The sequence below is a fragment of the Pagrus major genome, chromosome 6 (genome assembly GCF_040436345.1).
Source record: "Pagrus major chromosome 6, Pma_NU_1.0".
NCBI classification, from domain to species: domain Eukaryota; kingdom Metazoa; phylum Chordata; class Actinopteri; order Spariformes; family Sparidae; genus Pagrus; species Pagrus major.
Window position 1 is genome coordinate 34,625,706 of NC_133220.1, and position 20,129 is coordinate 34,645,834.

Sequence of the window (20,129 nt, forward strand, 5' to 3'; positions counted from 1 at the left end):
AATCTTTTGCCCAGGGGTCTTGTACCATCAAACTGGCCATGATGCCAGCTTGGACTCTTGGAATCTTGCATTCTTCTCTTAGACTAAATGATCAATCAATGAATAGATATATCCACAGATGAACCAATACTAACAATAATTGTGAGAGAAGTATTCAAGTAAGAGAAGTCATGTCTACATTGATGCCGTGCAGCCCGCACAAGCGATTTAAGGAATTGTTTTATCATGTGTCTTACCTTAAATGTGACTCATTTAGTTTAGCAGGTTGGCAGTGTATAACACAGGACCTAACGTCTCTATTATAAATGTATGGTTTATTCTGTATGGTTTCCTGTGCTGACCAGCTGAGCTCAGAGCTCACAGGCCCTCCAGGACTTGAGTGCTTGTTTGGATTTGCACTGCTGATGAATAAACACAGATCCATGCATGTACACACAGAGATCTCTAATCCCCCACACACTGTAAACACTGTAAAAACAAACTGTGTCCATAATGCACAACAAATGGAAGAAAAATAGCCAGGAGCTGCGAACAGCTACTGAACTGACCCTGTCAACCTGATAGTTGAAGTTTATGATACTAGAATCAAACTAATATCAATCTATAGGGGTGTTGTGTGCACTGTAGCAGCAGCCTTGTCGCACTTAAAGGAGGTGATGATGATGAGGCCATGGACTATGTTCTGTGATACTGCGCAAGAGTTATGTCAGCCATAAAAGTGTGACAAATAGTTTGTCCATCCTCTTGGGTTTTCATGGAGCTGAATATAGCTGCACAAACATCAGCAAAAACTATGATCACACACACACACAAGGAAGAGAACAGACTCCTCCTTTTGACCAAACAAATCACCGGCTGGTCAAAGCTTGCTTTGGGTGTCCGGTCAGGCTGTACAGCATCAGCACTCAGCTGCTGGAACTAAACTGCAGTAAAATGTGGACATTTGTCCCTCACTTTGCTTTTAAATGATGGACTGGCGGTTGCAAATGCAGTTGTGTGTGTTTTTGTTTGTGTATCTCTGTTCCAATTTCCCTGTCAGATTCATGTTTTTTTTATTACCATTTTGTATTATATTTCAATCAATTGCACAAGGAACACATTGGTAATTGTGAGGGTCAAATCCATTGCAGTGCAGTATTTAAATGAAAAGGTGATACCTAAGTTTAAAGAGCAATATACTGTGTCAACTACAATCTCTACTACAGAACAGGGTTTTTTGATAGCTGTTAAATTTAGAGGGAAAACTACTTACATAATCAACATGGTTTAGAGATTTCAACATCTCAGCTTTTAAGATTTCTTTAAGTTCAACTTTAGATCCATCAATAAAAACAATATACATTAAACAGAGGATGCATAAACTATCTGATAAATAAAATACATTAAAACCTCCAACAAACTTCATTGCAAATTAAAATAAGCAAGCGATGTAGCCACTGAACACTAGTGACTTCAATACCGAGAGCAACCACCAAATCCAAATAATGGAAATTCCTATCAGAGGCATGCTAGAAGAAGAAGCTAGAAGAAGAACAATGCTATAGTAGTGCTTGATCAATATACTTGAGTTAGTTGCTTCTAATTCAACATTCACAATCAACCGAGCCGAATTCCACACAAATTTCCCCTCGGAAATCAATAAAGTATTTCTTATTCTGATTCTAATACAGTGTATGACCCCTGCTTCACTTCCTGTGCTTGCTTCTTCCTTTAGGCTGAGTTATAACATTCAGCAGAGCACCAGTGTCGAGGTGTTGCTCCTTGTGTTCCTCCTCCTGGCTGTTTGGAATAGCACAGAGCTGCCAGCTATACAGTACGCAGAAATAGTATAATTTTCACCCCTAGGTGCTTCCACACTCAGACGTCTCTGCACTCCCTGTCGAGGCCATCAAGTCTAAAGTGACATCTCTGTTGTAACCAAAAGCTTTCATTGCAAGGCTGTATGGGAAATATCTCAGATCATGACTAATTTAGATCAAGATCATGTAATACAAGATTGTATAATGAAATTACAGTGGATCTCTAAGATACACACACAAACTGCAAACACCAAAAAACAAAAACTATACAGACTAATAAATAAATAATAATCAAGTCAGACATACTATCATGGTGGAGTGTTGAGGATGAGTTCAGGAGTCCCAGTCTGAGGAGTGAAGCTGCTCTGTAGTCTGCTGGTACAGCAGCAGATACTTGTGTATCTGTTGTCAGATGGCAGCAGGGTGAACAGACTGTGGCTGGGTGGCTGTTGTCTTTTAGTATCTTTGGGCGCTGTGCAGACGTCTCACTTCACATTTTATATCATCTCATATAACTGATGACATAACGAAAGGAATTACCTAATGTATTACATTTGCAGATTTTACAAGAGGGTATAAATAATTAGAGTTTGTCCCAGACAGTGGTTGTTTATCACGTCAACTCAACAACTCACAAAAAAACCTGAGTTTTTAAGGGAGTCTGTTATTATGTTGGACTGCTGTGCAGTGGACATTTTCTTGTTATGGCTATACAGCTGTATTCATTTTATGATCTCAGTGTCTATGAAATTGCCTTTTCTTTTCCTTTGATCCTCCATAATGTTGCTGTAGGTCAGTAGGAGAAAACAATGTGTCTTCACTTTCCAGCAGTTGTGAAACGACACAGGAGAGTTACTTCGGTCTGGAGAATCTGCGGCCTGACAACTTACTGCTAGCCTTTATTCTCTGTTCTGCTTGTATTCACTGCTCCACCACACACTAGTTCTGCACACATTACCCACTGCTCTATTCCATAAAGGAGCTACGCCACTCTTATAACAAATGTATCCAAATAACGCATGCTGCTGCTAGGCAACAGCCATACTCGTGTAGCATTCACATGGTTGTGCATCGCTCAGACAAGGTGTGGTTAAGACCTTTCCAGTCAAGATAATTGTGTGCCTCTAAAGTTGACGAGAACTTGGCACTGGAATTTAACCCTCTTGAGTTTCAACAGGAAGTAGAGCCTGTTATGTGCTTTTTTCCATCTGTAATGACCATGACAGGTTCTTAGTGATCCTAATTCCCAGGAACCAAAAACAGTTCCTATGCTCCACCTCAGCTCCACTGATGAAAAAAACAAATTTGAATATAGACTATAGAAACCATGGCTGTACTGTTTGTGGCATATAACACATGTGTCTGAGGGGATAGTTTCAATCTTAGAGTTTTGCTTTACTGCTCTCTACCTTAGCTTACTGGAAACAAAAAATGCTGTAAACAGAAAAATAGCCTGAAAGTAAGTTGGGAACATGCCTCTCCTTGAACGGCATTATTGGAAGTTTTCTGTAAACTTTGTAGGCCAAACACTCGCAGCCCACCACCGTGGACAGACAGGCAGTTTTCATGAGTCAGTTGCCTTTCTGTCCTAAAACTCATTTTAACCAAGTTGAGCAGGCTGTCAGTGAAGAGTAGCAGCTGGTGGCTCCATGTGTTTTTGAGGACACACATGGCGGTCTTCACCCAGTCTCCTCAGGCCAGCAGAAGGAGCTGGCAGAGGCGAGAACCGTGGGAGTATTTGGGAATGAACAAATACTGCAAATTTTGAGGAAAATGGGGAGTTGAATTTCATCTAGTTTATTTGTGTTTCTTCCCACTCAAGCTGAAATCCTATTGGCTGTTACTGGAACTTTCATCCAGATTGACTTGAACACTGGTCCTCAAAGGTTTTTTTTTTTTTCCGGTAATCTCAATTACCAGTTCGTCTTGGTTTATTGTTCCAACATTTTAATTCCATTCCACATTTTTATGCCCATTGCAATGGTTTTAGATGTCTCACATGAGGGCCTCTCCCATCTTGTTGCTTCAGCTAGTCTTGGCTAGCTCAAGGAATAGCTCAGACAAGTGCTATATTGTCTAGAGCTGGGTGTTGCACCTCTGTATTTTACTCCTCCTTTTTTTTTTGCTTTTGTTGGTTGTGTGGTTGGTGGATTTGTTGGTTTGTCAGCAGGATTACACAAAAACTACAGAATGGATTTCCAGGAAACTTGATGGAGGATGGGTCTTGGCCCAGAATAGAGCCCATTAACTTTTGGTGTGGATTCGCATAAAGGGATGGATCCAGAAATTCTTTCTCACTTTCTCTTACATTGTGAGATAAGGCATGACATTTCACTTAATTTCTCAGGGAATGTTTCATGGATCATAATGAAAAAAAATCAGGTGGCTCTACGAGTGAGGACAATGTGATGTGGATCCCAGATCCAATGAGCTTAAATTTTGGTTAAACTGGCAATAGACAAGTTTTTTGCTTCAATGTATCATTATGAAAAATGTTGATTACACACTGTAATGGATATAAAATAATGAAACCATCAGTGTTTAAATTGGTTCCCTATAAACCTCTCTATCACTACATAATTTTGTTTGCCACAAGCTCACCTGGGAAAAGGAAGGTCAGCTGCGGATCCATTTCTATTATAGACTAAATTCAAGACATTCACTTCTTGTCCTGTGTTGTTGTTATTTGTGACTCTGAGAAAAATGATCCAGTTTTCTTTGCAACAGTGGCACCAACAGTAACTACTTGGAAAGGCAAGGGGGAAAAGGTTGCCACTTTAAGCGGTCATGGGTGGTTTAAATTTTCGAGTGATACAGGGCTATTGAGTGTGATGCTTGATTAGGCTCGATTTAATTATAGGAGACTGTTGGGCATTGACAGAGGAATGTGCTCTATTGAATGCCATTTGAGCTCAAAATGTGGAACACAGGAAATTGTCAAGTACTGAAAGGTGGTAAGGAGTGTCTGGTTAGATACTTTGTCTTTTTTACTTAGACCTTGAAAATATATTTCCTGATATAAACTAAAATTTTGCCATTTTTGATAATTTAATTTAGAGTTCTTTTACTTTTTCTTGTTTTTATGCTTTTGACAGCTTTGCCTTAAACTTTGTTTCTCAAAGTACGGTATGGAAAAAAGTATAATTTTCTTGTCACAACTGAAAGTATTTAGTAAAGAATTGGTATCCACGTGACATTCAGGGTCAACTATCATCGTCACCATCAAAAAGCACCAATGAGATTCTGAAGTTGAGAAATCATGCAGTAGTTGTACTCTGTGTGCACAAAGCTATGTTATGTGTGTGTGCGTGTGTGTCTTGGTGTGCACTGATCTCCTCTGTGTCACGCACTCCAACTAACAGCCTGTACAATTTCTCTTTTTCTTTGAAGCGAGCTCTCAGTTGTTTTTATTATGGAAGAAAAAGAGTCACATAATTGGGATAGATATAAGATTATATTGTGTTTCAGAAGAGGCCTTTGATATCACTGATAGTAACTTGGCTTTTTCGTCTTTGATTAGACATGAAAGCGCCATCGGCACAATGTGGCACAGCAGCGAGCACAGGCTTGCTCTGCTGTTTTTAATGACCATTTGCTTTCCATTTGCATAATATGTGGCAGTAAATAGAAGCCTTTGCTGTAGATCAAAAAATATATTCATGCATTTATGTATATCTATCACTGACTAGACAGAAATGGGCTACGATGATTACTCTCTGAGCTGACATGAAAGCCAAATTAAAGTTTGATTACAAAGCTTGTCGAATCTTTGTTTGGGGCTCGTACCTTATCGAGGTTTGGCTTTGACTAAGTTGGCGGTCACACTGAAAGTAAATTGTGTTGTTCTTCGTGCTTGGCTTCGACTCATATGGCCCTTTTGAATGTTTCAGAGACAGTTACCCCACACAGGCTTTAACTGAGTGAATCTGTAGCTGAGGGACAATTCCTGAAGCTGGACAGGAGACATGGGGTACATCCAAGCTCATGTTTCATCCACATTTCCATGATGATGATGATGATGATGGTATCTTTTAAACAGTTTTTTAAACAATCATTTATAGGCTAAATGTTTCTGGAAAAATTGAAATAATGTAACATATCAAACCCCACGCTCAGTCCACAAAAAAGAAAAGAAAAATGTTGTAAATAAATGAAGCAACTTGTTTGTAGTCCTCTTGTTGTTCAGACCTAGAATTAGCACAGATTTCCATCTGGAACTTTCCCTGTATTTTGGGTTCTTGTTGTCACATGACCCGTTACTTACCTCCCACCACTTGGCTCATAGTGACTGAGGTGACAGTTTTTCCATGTTGTCTGAATTAAACAAAGGTCCAATACTTAAAAAAGCATGATGAATAAAATAAAAAACAGGCATTTACTTGACACAAAACCACATTTCCTGAACATATCAGACTCATTCTTTTGGCCTCTTGACCTCATAGTGAAGTGAGTTTTATCAGCTTGGACTTGATGCTCCTGTAATTTCATGGTATTTTGTTGGCAAATATTGGAACTTTTGTTCTCTGAAGAGATAAGAATGTGTCTTTAAGCGTAACATTTTAGATTTTTTTTTTGTTCTTGGCTTTTTTCTCTTTATTTCCTTGATAATCACCCAAAGGCATCTCTCTTGAATATCGACATGGGGAAAGTTTCAATAGCTGTTATTGTTTTTTAACCCGGTCTAACTGTAGCTGGTGCGGCCCTGCTTTTGTCGACATAATTACTCCTCCTTTGCTCTACCTGAAGTGCAGCTCACCTTAACACTAAATGGAGTAATTAGCCTGTGGAGACCACCTCCACCTCCACCAGGCTACAAATAGATCCTAACCCACAGAGAACGTCTGGCATCACACACTGCTGCGAACCACAGGTAGACAGGCCTAATGAATGGAGCCTTTGAGTGTGTGTGTGTGTGTGTGTGTGTGTGTGTGTGTGTGTGTGTGTGTGTGTGTGTGTGTGTGTGTGTGTGTAAGTGTGGATGAGAAAGAGGAAGAGAAATGAAAAGTAGTGCTGGGGAGTAGAGCTCACTACTGTCTGTGTACTGTTTCAATTGATTTCATATCAGCGAGTTAAAAACTATTGATACAAATTGTAGGTGCTGTATCATAGACAACTGGACTTGTCTCAGTTTGTTGAAGACGTTTTACCTCTCATCCAAGAGGCTCCTTCAGTTCTAACTCACTAGAGGAGCTGCAGGTTGTTTTTCTCCCCAATGTACAAATCTGTGCAGTCCTGGCTGCATTGAACAGCATAAACTACATTACTCTGTTTATGCATGGCATAAGGCATAAACAGAGTAATGTAGTTTGTGCTGATCAATGCAGCCAGGACTGCACAGATTTGTACATTGGGGAGAAAAACAACCTCTCCATAAACGAAGCACTTAGAATTACCACGACCTGGATGACTGAGAACCTTCATCATCATGTCTTGCAATGTTCAAGAAAGTGAGAAGAAATTCCTGGATCTGTCTCTTTATATGGATCAGCATTCAAAAGTTAATGGGGTCGATTCTCTGGGGCCCTGGACAGTTACCCACGTTTCTCTCTTGGTAATCCAGCCTTGCTTACTGCGAATAGGCTGACCTTATTTGAATCAGGTATTTTACAGCTATACTATTTTATTTAACACTGTTGCAATGGAGACATTTAGGTTATTAAGTAAATGCCAGCATTTTATTAACTATGTAGCATCAGTTTGTACTGCTTGGCTATTTCCATTAATATTTTTATTCAATAAATAATTTGACAATTAACATTGGACGTGTCATACTGCTTAGTGCTGACCTACTGCTAAATGTAGTTATCAACAGCATTGCTCATCTGTCATCTGTTGCTTCATCTGGCCTGGCTAAAATAGCGGATGCTAATAGCCTTTTATATTGTTGCAACAATGTGTTGCTGCTTTCTGTTGCTCTGCATGACTCTGCATGTCTTCACACTGATGATTATGATGATCTATGTTGTAATATTTTTAGGACAACATGCCAAAACAGACAAACAGTTTAAAATTAGCTTGCTGGCTAACATTAGCACAGTCACTGAATGATGTGTGCCGTCTTTGTAAATTCATGAACAAATAAATAAAATGAGATTCAGCTTTAATTGAAAGTAGTCAATACATGTATGCAGGTGATGGATGTCGTGTGTTCTATTATGACTGATTAAGTTCCTGTCTACACACTAACACACACATGTACAAACACGTACACATGTGCAACTGACCCTAAAAGCTTAGCTCTAATTGGACAGTTGTGTGGGCCTGGTTGCTTGGTCCCTAATGGCTGCCCTACTTCTATCACAGAACTCTCTTGAGGCGCTCTGTCATGTCCTTGACCTTTGACCTATAGATAACAAAAGCATAAATGATGATAAAACAAGCAATGATAGAAATGCAAAGGCATCAACCACTGCAATTTGGCTGAGTTATTGCTGCAAATAATTTTTGACCTTAATGGCTTTCCGTACTAATACAGTGGTCTTCTTTTGTCTGATGGCAGTAGCTAAAATTCAGCTGGAGATAAAAAAAGAAAAAGAGCCTTGTGACTCTGTATATAGGCAATAAAACGTTCTCTTCTTCTTTTCTTTCTTTGTTTAATCTCTCACCTTCAGAGATTTGCTTCCTGTTGGAGCTGACCCTAGATTGGGTCTGTGGGTGAAGGTTGTTGGTCTGAGGTTGAGAGGAGAGGGATTTGCCTCAGGTACCCCTCAGCTTTGTCTTTGTTGGCTTGTTGTTTGTCTCCCCACTTGCTCTAAAGTCACAGGCTGTCTGTGCCCCTAAAATTGAAGTCTCTTTCTCTCTGACTCATCACTGTTTTGCATAGCAAGAATGAAGAATATGTATGAGTAGCTGTATATTTATTTTTATTTGTAGCATCACTGGGCAGCAGTAATTGAACCCCCCACATCATGGATTTGCAATGAGAGTGTGTTTTCATCTTGTCAAGTGGTCATAGTTGTTGCGGTTTACACCTCTGTCAACATACACACACACATACACACACACACAAATCTTGTCACATTCACAGACACAAAGGCTGCTCAATTAGTGTAAGCTCTCTCTCTCTCTCTCTCTGTGTTTGTGTGTGTGTGTGTGTGTGTGCGCATTCGAGCACAAGCACAAGAGTGTGAGACAGCAGCCTGATGTGTTCATCAATCATGCTGTAACCAGTCTTTGTTTATTTGCATTTAGCAGAGTCAAATTGAAGATGGGTTTTATGAACTTGGCAGTTTCACCACAACCACTCTCTCTCTCAGTCTCTCTCTCTCTGTGTCTCTCCCTCTCTCTCTCCCCTCTCTCTCTCTCCCCCTCCATCCTCCTTTTCTCTTCCATCTTCATGTTTTATCTCTCCCTCTGAAAAACAATCATCCTGTCCTGTTTTTTTCAGTATTTTTTTTTATCTTTAATATAAAAAGGAGGGAAATCTTAGCCCTTTTCACCATGTTTTTGAAGGGTTATTAACTGGCTTTTTTCAATAATCACTTTGACTAGAATAACATTCATACAGCTCTACAGAAAACATCTACTCACAGTTTGAAAGGTCACCTGAAAGTGCCTCTTTCTACAATCCAGTAGAACCACTACAAATGAGCTCTCCCTCTGAAAAAGGAAAATTAAGTAGTGCCCATACAGCAGCATTTCTTCGGGACTTGGAGACACTGTGTAACTGTGTCGGAGTGTCTTTGGGCAAGGCACTTAACCCCAAGTTACTGTTGGTGGTCAGGATAGCACTGCACACGGTGACACGCTGTGTGTATGAATAGAAGAATGAGAGATATTTGAAAAAAGCATTTTGGGTAAAAGCACTAAATAAAAATACAACCAAGTGCAGTTATTTATTAATTACATGTGTAGATACCTGGTGAAAATAGGCTCTTAGATTGGCACAGAACAGGGATCACACAATATGCCAGCATGTTGGACATAATTAGAATAAAAATAAGATGTGTGTCCATGTTGTGTTTCATATTCTGATTTTTTAATTAGTCTTAAACTCAGTTATAGGGAACATTAAGAGGATATAATTGGGTTTTCCTCAGTGACTTCATAACTTCAAAACTATAATTGATAGCATTAAGGAATTAAACTCCAAAACTACCTGATGAGGTTCAGTAAAAGTCTCGTAACTTACAGTAACATACATTACACAAGTGATGCAAGTCGCGTCATAGAACATGAGCATGTCGTTTACATACCTTAACTTACTTGTTACATAACTTCAAAACAAATCACTTTTGATTCTTGGTCACAAATGGGACACAAACCTCGGTCTTTGCACGTGTAGTCCCGTGAATGACCTGTCCCACCACCCCAACCAATCCCTGACTCAGACCTTTTGTACTGCTGCATGAGAGAGCTGCTTCGTGTAGTGATGCTTGAAGGCTAACTACAAAACTGAGACGTGAGGAGCCACTGACCAGACTTTAGTATCTTACAAGAACTGGCTGTGAAAAAACAAAGAAACATCCTGGTCAAGTAAATGCAGTAATAAAGGACTGCTGTTCCCCCTGAGGTGTACAATTTATGTTGTCTCACTTAACAGACTGACCAAATGATAATATATTGTTAGCTGTAAAATAGTATACAAATGTATGTATTTTAGAGAGCATTTCTCAGCTTTAGTGAATAGACTGGAGCTATTTTGAATATGTCTGTTGTTTTTGTATGGGCCACTATTGACCTTTCTGTCTCCTGACTGATGCTAATGGCTATTTACATTTGCTTGGGCAGCACTCCTACAAAGCAGAGTTTGATTACATGTTTGGAAGGGAGAAGAATAACCCTCAGCTTACGCTGTCATAACGCACAGATAAGCCTCTAATAATCCCAGAGTCTGTTAGGAAAAATAGAATCAGCTCACTGCTAATGCTCCTCACTGGAATCATATTTATATCTCCAATCTGTTCTTTTGTTCACGTCTTTTCTTTTAGTGTCAAAGGGATGAGTGGACGAGGTTAAGTATATAATTTACTCCCCAAGTCATTCATCTTGTGCTTATTGATTCCATCTCAAATTTAACTTTCAGATTGGCACTGACTCCATTAGAAAGTAATAACCTGCCCGGTCAATAAGTGGGAGCTGTACCAGTAATGTGTAGATTGAATGTAGGTTTATTGGAATGCACCATTAAGCACTGGCAGGATTGTGGGATTGGGGGTGGAGGGTTGAGGAGGGGTTGGACATCTATCATCCTGTCCCATGTTCAGCCAACGGTGATGGGAACAGAATAGGGGACAAAGCACTACTCCAGTAAATTCATCATCTCCTCATTTTTATCTCTCCCTAACAGCAAGTCTCAAGGAGGAGAGGGGTCGGGGTGTGTGCATGAGAGTGTATGTGTGTCTGTGGAGGGTACCTTCAGTGAAATATGGCCCTCCTGTCAGTCTGACACAATCAGGAATGAGACGTCATTCTCCTTTCTTCATGCTCCATGCACCACAGACAGAAAGATTGAGATATGGCAGCTGATAGGTGTTTGAGTGTGAGCCATTTATATATGTATATAGCTGAGGGGGGAAAATGCAAGGAGCTAAATGAAGATAGAAAATAGAGGTGAGCCCAATGGTATTCAAATAAAGTCAAACCCTTCATAAAATATTTGCCGTCCTCCTTCACAGTCTGTGGCCACATTATACTTCATGCAAATGGTGAGAGTCCATTGTTCAATAATTGTTGTTTTTGTCATGGCAGATTGTAGACCTGATGACAGCAGTGTGCAGTCTAATTTCTCCTTTGTGTATAGAAAAATAAAACTATAACAGATCATAAATTCATACTTGAATCTTGAATAAACAAAGTACTTTGAGGTGGCTTCTGAAATGTGGTGAAATAGGCCTGGTGTGTTAATGCTTGACAAAATTTAAACTGGGTTTCTTCTTTCGAAAACATGAATTTGCTACATAAGTTATATTGCAGTCGACTTTAGTGGTCCTTCTTGTGTACAAGTGGAACTTTTGGCCTGGTTGTTATACTTCAGAGGTATGGAGGGCTGAAACTACCAAAATCAAAATAAATAAAAGAAAAACCTAAAAATGGCTCAATATTTAAGTTAATATGTCATTAAATTCATCAACTGAATTATTCTTTCCCCTTATGTTCAACAATTATATTTATTTCCTTATTTTTGTATTTATTAATTTACTTATTTATGTATTTATTAATATACTTATTTATGTATTTATTTACATATTGTCTTGCAAAATGCAAAGGGAAATGACAATTTTAAATTCATAGGTAAAAAAATACAATGGAAAATTAAATGGTAAAGTAGTTATAGAGGGGAATAAATGCAGAAGCAAAATAGATAGAAATCAATGTATGTGTAATTTTAGCGAATGCTTCTTTATTTTTTGATCAAATTTTTGTGCATTTCATGGACATATAATTAATTTATAATGAACCATTCATTTATTTATCTATATTTAATTTTGGCAGTTTCATCCATCTATCAGAGATGATCACAAGTCATTTTTTGCAAGTCCAAGTCAAGTCTCAAGTCTTTGAGCTAGAGTCCAAGTCAAGTCTCAAGTCTTTGAGCTAGAGTCCAAGTCGAGTCTCAAGTCTTTGAACTAGAGTCCAAGTCGAGTCTCAAGTCTTTGAGCTAGAGTCCAAGTCAAGTCTCAAGTCTTTGAACTAGAGTCCAAGTCGAGTCTCAAGTCTTTGAGCTAGAGTCCAAGTCGAGTCTCAAGTCTTTGAGCTAGAGTCCAAGTCGAGTCTCAAGTTTTTGGTCACAAGTCCAAGTCAAGTCTCAAGTCTTTGGTCACAAGTCCAAGTCAAGTCTCTTATGGTTGTAATGAGTGTTCTATCATCTGCTGCATGCCGTCCGGTCTGTTTAGAACACTGCATAGTTATAGCTAAGGAATTCAAAGCATGTAGTGTATTATCATCACTCCTCTATCTGTTAGCATAGAGTATTATCAGCACTGATTAGTTGGTATATGATCACTTTAAACAGGCTATTGCAATACAATATGAAAAAAAACACACAATGAAAGCTTTCCTTTAAAATGAATAACTGTATTTTGCTTTGCAGTATAAATACACAGCTACAGCAGCTGAAAGAAATGTTTGTGTGTTGCAATGAAACCCATCAAAACCATGCATCAGTTCTACGTTTATATTTAAGTAGCACACTGTGCTTAACGTGTGTAGCAGCATTGGCTCGAGTCACTTACAATTAAACTAATTTAAAATGTAAAAAGACACTGCAGTTTACTTTCTTACGATAAAGCATCAATTGTCAGTCATTTACTTATTGGCTGGATAGCACAAGGTGAAGAGATTGCACTGAAACAGAAAATGTCATTGGATTTGTTTGTAGTTTGGGCTTCAGTTGAAATGAATGGCCAATGGAGCAAATATCTGCAGGATTGACATGTAAGTGCACAGTTATACATACATGAAATCAACAGTGACAAAAAGAATGGAAGTGAAAACAAGGCTTTTGCCTTGTTTTCACTTCCATTCTATGTGAAGTTCAACTACAACCAATAGCAAAGACGTGTGTGGTTGAACCCTCAAACGGACTGCAAACAAGCAAACTGAGTTCAACTGCCTCACATTCACACCGGTATGCACACCTGCATACGAATATGTGTGACCATGCCTGAATGTGACAGTACCTGAAAGGTTATAGCCTACATCAAGCTGCTACCACTTTTGCTTCAGAGAGTGGACACACATTATATGTAAGACTGCAAGAGGTTGCTTGTCAGAAAATCATTAAAGGAGAAGTTCACCTAAAAAAGAAAATGTTGTCATTATCTTTTCATCCCCATACCGATGGAAAGTTACGTGAAGTTTTGTGTTCCACAAAACATTTCTAGAGCTTCACAGCAAATTCTTTCAGCATTCTCCTAGAACAGCCAAAAAAGAAAGATAAAATGACTCCATGCTGATGTAATCCAAGTCTCCCAAAACCCAAAGATCCCAAATATGAAAAGATGAGCATGACCATGCGTCATGGGTGTTTTTTTGTTTTGTTTGTTTTTTCAAATTAATGTGGGATCTTGGGTCTTCTGCTAACTTGCTTGCGTCTTCTTGACCTTTTCATTGTATCATATGGTCTTCATGCCCCATGGTCATGGGATTTTATGGATTTTTTGTTGCTTTGCACTTTCACATCCATGTTGCCTGAATAGTTGTCAGAAACACCTTAAAAGGTCGTTTTAAGTGTTGGACAACAGAATTGGACCAAATGACTGACAGTATTCTTCTGCTGAAGACAGTCTCAAGAGGTCAGGGGATCAGCAAAACATACCATATAAGACTGACTTTACATAAGTTTACCTTTGGTGCATCAGTTAAAAAGAGAACAAAGATTTAGAGTTAAGTGATCTGCACAGCAATAGTAAGGACACAGATAGCCGCGTTAAGTAAATCCATATGTTTCCATAAATATTGAATTATTTGATTTGGTCCCTGATGCCAACAGATGTTCTCAGGGGTAAAAGAGGTGAAACGTCAAGAGCTTGGTTTGAGTTCCTGAGACTCTTATCTGTAGAGAGATGACAGCGAGAGTCATCGTGGCCTTTTCTGTGCCAAGCAGCGCTGGAAGACAGCTTCATTTCATCTATCCCCTTAATGTGATCAGCAGAAGTTAATGTGCTGTAACTCACCTTATTATGAACCACAAAAGAGATGTAAATTTCAACAACAAATTCAAACATAAAAGAGTTTTCCATGTGAATTAGACATGCTTTTTTAAAAACTTTCACCACAGCTCATGTTGCTGACAAGGTGCAGCCCTTCATTTCCTCTGAGGGCTAGTTGTGATTATGGGATTTTTCCTCCTTTCCCCTGAGGCATATTAACATGTTATTTGGAATAATATGTCATCACAGGGCTCTCCGTGTTGTCACAGTCGTGTGAACACATTACAAGATCTGCCTGTGATAGAAATGTTGTATTTACACCCCAGGTCCCCCCTGTGTACTAGACCTAATTTGATTTTGGAGCACAATGCTGCATACATATGCATGAAGACTAAATGAGGACAAATACATACATATATACATATATATATTAAACTACACTGTAAAAGTTTTATACTTTCAACAGGGAATAATTTCTTTGTCAGACCCTTTTTTAATAAAACTACTTATACTATGTACAGTATGGTATATGCTTTAAGCTCATACTATTCAAGTGATGATCTTTTTTCAACCCCATGCAGTCATTTGTTACAATTTTTCTCAGGTAGGGTGAACAGAGTGGGTAAGAAAAGACAGTGTAAGGCCAGAGATATACTTGCTTTTTAACCATCTGATCGCATACTGGCTGTGTTGGGAATGTCGTTGTTTGCATGCTTGCCTGTCACGTGTGTTACTGGAGGATACCACTAGATGGCATACAAAAGAACTCAAGACAAATTTCCCCATGGGGACAAAAAAGTATATTGTATCGTATCGTATCGTATCGTATCGTATCGTATCGTATCGTATATTATCGTATCGTATCGTATCGTATCGTATCGTATCGTATCGTGTTGTGTCGTAGTATGTCATTGTTGTCCCTGCTGATGCAATCTTACTGACCCCTGCCCCTGTCTCTTCCTCATACTTGTCCTATACTGCTCCTACCATACCACGGTGCATCTCAGAAGCATCCCAGAAGCGGCTCTCTGCTATGGAGCTAACTCACATTCAGGTTCTCGGATTGTGTGGACTTCATACAGCCGAAATAAAATGTTTTTAGAACAGACAAACTGAGAATTGTGTTATTTGGTCTTAAATTCTAGTAAATTGTGGCTGCAATAGCTGATTTTTTGTAAAATGTCAAAATACATTTAATTGCCAACTTTTCCCCAATTTTCTTTCTCCACCTTAGTGTTTTCACAGTGCTGTTGTTGCTGTGGAATTTAAGCCTCCATCAGTTTTTCCTTCACGCACAGACCAACAGTACACAGGAGTGTGTGTGTGTGTGTGTGTGTGTGTGTGTGTGTGTGTGTGTGTGTGTGTGTGTGTGTGTGTGTGTGTGTGTGTGTGATTTTTGCCTCTAATCAGTCTCTTCACTGCTCTGGCACTGAGAGTGAGATGTGAGGTGTTTAATTCCATCAGACAGGATTACATGCACACACACACACACACACACACACACAGCAGAGGAGCAGCTCACTCGGTGGGCTGACTGATAGGTGGGATTTCATCACTGACAAAACAGTTCTCTCATCAAACTGGAAACACCAAACTCCAGTTGCTCTCATCATGACAGGCGAGGCAGCTTTGATCTCAGCTCCTTTTTTAAACGACAGTTTTTATCCATTACCTGAGCTCAGTAAAGACACTCTTTGTCATTCTGTGAAGCTACCTGTCTAGACTTTACCGAATAATGATGCCTTTCAGGCAGAATTGTTTCAGAAGAGCTACACTACATTTTTTTTTTTTAAATCCCACAACAGAACTGGATTTGCTCACTTGGACCCATGATAACTGCATTTTCCATGGCTTCTGACCTGTGTTTTGTCTATATTGATGGGAGTAAATAGGGCTGCACAATTAATTGAAATATTACCGAAATTGAGGTGCAATATCCAAATTGCAGAAGCTGCATTTTTGATATAGGTAAAATGTGTGACAAACAGCATTATGACGAAGTACTGTAGTGCTGCAGAGATGTCCTGGCCCGCAAATCTTGTTCTTCAGATGTAATAAAGCATATTTGATTGATACAGGCCCCAACACATATCATATTATCATGATTTTAATAGTTTATGATACATTTTTTTTCAGTGATACAAAATAATCATTCCCAGTAGTTGTGAATCATACAACAGCCGTGATATCTGTTAATATAATAACATTGTGATTTTTTTTAACCATATCATGCATGAGCAATTAAATATTCTATATACAATATTACAACCAGTTTGTGATTCTGAAAATGAAATACCTGGTCAGACAGTTTTTTAATTTGATAAATTTCTCAAAGTTTCCTCGTGGCCTCCTGCAAGCCAAAAGGTTAACATATGGTTTCTTAAAGCAGACAGACAGACAGACAGACAGACAGACAGAAAGACAGAAAGACAGACAGACTGCCATGGAATCTGTTCTTGTTCATGGATGAGCCCTTTTTACTTTAATGACCCAATAACCTGACCAGTAGCCGAGCCGTAAGACAGTTTTCTCCCCACTACAGGTCAGTATTCTGAGAAAAGCCCACACTTTCAGAAGAAGGGATGTGGGGCACGTTTTACCTCTAGAGACCACAAGCATGGCTTTAGGGTGGCCATTCTCTTAAGCAGCTCTGTTATATCATCAGGCAACATCTGAGGAAGAGACACAAGACACACACACACACACACACACACACACTGTCCCACCTCCCAAGCCCCTTCCTTGCCACCTCGACCCCTCATCTCCCTCCATAAGTAGATTGGGCTGCTCCCAAGAGAAATACATTTGCCAGGGAGATTTTTTTTATTTTTTATCTGTCGTTCCGAGGAGTGGCTCCAGCGACTATAGTCATTTATTAGCTGGATTCACCTCACCACTCCCACACCTTATCACAAATTGCTTGGAGCAGGTTAACACTAAGTGTCTAATTGACAGAGTATTTATGCATTTCCACCAGTCAGTCTGGCTGCGAGGGGCTGTAGACTTGTCCAAGAGCCATGTTGTGGTGACACAAAAAAAAAGGCAAGTTTGTTTTTCAGTGCTAGTGCCTGGCATCAGGTGCAAGGATGTTTCTTTTTTTCCCCACAACTTCAGGTGTTTTTGAAGTCCCTAACGAATATATTTTCATTTCTATGAGATGCTGAATCTGGAGGCTTAAATTAATTTTTCACATCCAGCCACATTACTGTGATAAGTGCCTAAACTTGTGCGTATAAAAGGTTTTTCTGCAACAGACTTCTTAATATTTTTAGGACAGGCCAACTGTTTCCATGGATGGATCTTGCTGAGAATTCACATATTTTTTTCAGCATTATTAATTTAGATTCACACGAGGACTCGGTTAGGACTAGCTGTAGTGTTTGTATTAGTTCTTTATTGAACGATACAAGCCTTCAGGTTTCTTTTGTTTATGAATGTGGATAAAGGAGGCGGAAACATATATTGGGCTGATAATATATTGGTTCATCGATATTGGGAATTATATTTTATTGGGTATTTATTGGTATCAGTGAAATTCTATCTGCTAAATATCAATGATAATATGAAGCCATATTGCTTTTATTGGCAAGTACAGCATTTACAAACTCCAAGACAGCAGACTGCTGTCTGCATCTCAAAGGTAGGTTTGTACCAACAAACACAGAGACTAGATGTAGACAGACGTAGATGAATTCCAACACAACAAATATTATTAGAGATGTAGAAAATTAAATCACCCATCTTTGATCACTACATCTTAGCCCTTTTTTATTGTCAGGTGTGAATAAAATAAATATTGTGCATCCTTATGCTCCAGAACCTTTTAGCAACAATTATTTAACAATAAAAACACATAAAGATACTGACATTAAGTAAAACATTCACAGCCAAGACATGTTTTTATGTCTTACCTGTTCAAACAACAGGGAATATTCTAGAATTGAAAATCAAGTTCTGGACCTCTGGACTGAGCTAGTCTTTGTATTAATGGTCCCAGCGGTGATGAGAGAAAAGTTGGGAGTAGAAGCTGAGGAGGTAAACCAGTAAGGTGTGAAGTTACTGTCTGAGCTGTCTGCTGCTTTGCACAGGCCCTGGCTGGATTCATGCGTAAAAGTCAATTTGTGTTTGTGTATCTCAGAGATATGCACCGGAGACATGTTGCATTCACACTCTGGTGGTAAAGCGTGTCTCTGCTCACATCCAAAAGGTGATTAGGTTGATCCGCTCATTCAGGCACCTCACTTGCATTTATACCTTGAATTAATACATTTTTATTTTTCACAGCCTAATTACAATCTGATTACCCAAGACACATATAATTGTCAGGTGTTAAGAGGGTCAGAAACACACATTTGTGAACAGATGCACACACACAAACATACCGTATACCCACAGCCACCAGCCTGCCTGTCAGCCATCTTTGCATGATGTTTGCTTTAAAAGCCTTGTTGCCAGCAGATGGTTTTCCAGCCAGGGAACAGCAGCTTTGTCATTAGCCAGTAGTGGGTGACGGGGTCCATATCCAGAGCTGGATCCAACCCTCTACAGTGGGGGACGGGGCTGGGGGGAAGAGGAAGGCCCCAGAGGAGGCGTTAATCGAATTTCTCGCTGTCCAGCACTCAAGCGCATCCTCACTGTGTGAGATTATGCCCCGCAAACTCTCATTGCCTGCCAAAAACTCTGTTTATCGGCTCACCGAGGCAATTTCAAATGCACCTTCAAAATCCCCAGCACCGGTGGCAGCAGCAGTGACACCGTAGCATGCTGCATCTTATCCATTGAGGTGTCTTAATCCTGTCAGGGGGTGTGCACCCCAGGTCGGTCAGATCTCAATTTTTTCCGCCTCCTTCCTTCACATTCATATACAGTATGTCATAGATGGGTGAGGTGGAGTCAAGGGAGTAAGAGATGGGAGGGATGTGAGAAAAAAGGTGGGTGAAACAAGGAGATTTGAAGAAAGAAAAAAACAGGTGGAAACAAGAAAAGTGAGACAGAGCTAGAGGGTCGATCAGGCATCACACCTGTTGATCTGCCAAATCCAATAGCGGGGCTATGAGAGGGAGAAACAAATACAGTGTGCTGGATCTACTGTCTTTTTATTAAGTATTGGATATTTGGTAGACAGACTAGATTGATGTTTCTTGTTTTGTCCTTTGTTTCTTTCGGTTTCACTCAAACAGCAGTTTAGATTAAGGGTGCTCCGATCAGGATTTTTGGGGCTGATCACCGATCACCAATTAAGAAGACGTTTCTTTACTTTATTTTTATTGTCATCTACAGTTCTTTTTTAGAATGGCATAGTAAAATCACCATTTTACATAGATTTAGAGAAAAGCGTTTCAAACTAAATTAAAAGTTATCTGTGAACTGTAAAAAAGAGAGAAAGTAAATAGGACACAGAATTTTTCCCAAATTTCCTAAATTCTGTGTCTCAGTCTCAGTTGTCTCAATCTTTGCACTGCAGTCTTTGTGCTCTGAAGCCACGACTCCTCCACCTGGTTACTGTGTGTACCTGGTTATTTTCATCTCTGACAGAAGATAGATAAAATGTATACAAATGTTAAGTGTCTGTAACTCCAAACTCAAAGTACTATTACCTCCAAACTGTAATCAGCTAAAGTACTCCAGTACATTTATTTACTGTAAACTTGTCGTGTTGTCACATTAGACCGTTCACTGTTTAACCCTTCAAGTTCTTTTGAACAGAAACTCTCAGTCCTGCTGTGTTTACCTAAGC

The 20,129-nt window shown here is 39.3% G+C and overlaps 1 protein-coding gene across 1 annotated transcript in view; it reads left to right on the forward strand.

Moving 5' to 3' along the window:
- The window catches only part of ptprga (protein tyrosine phosphatase receptor type Ga), a 507,602-nt gene that overhangs the window by 57,940 nt on the left and 429,533 nt on the right, over positions 1–20,129 (forward strand). Inside the window, exon 3 of the mRNA XM_073468860.1 lies at positions 14,306–14,323. Within this exon, the coding sequence (XP_073324961.1) occupies positions 14,306–14,323 (18 nt within the window). The remainder of the gene's footprint in view (positions 1–14,305; positions 14,324–20,129) is intronic.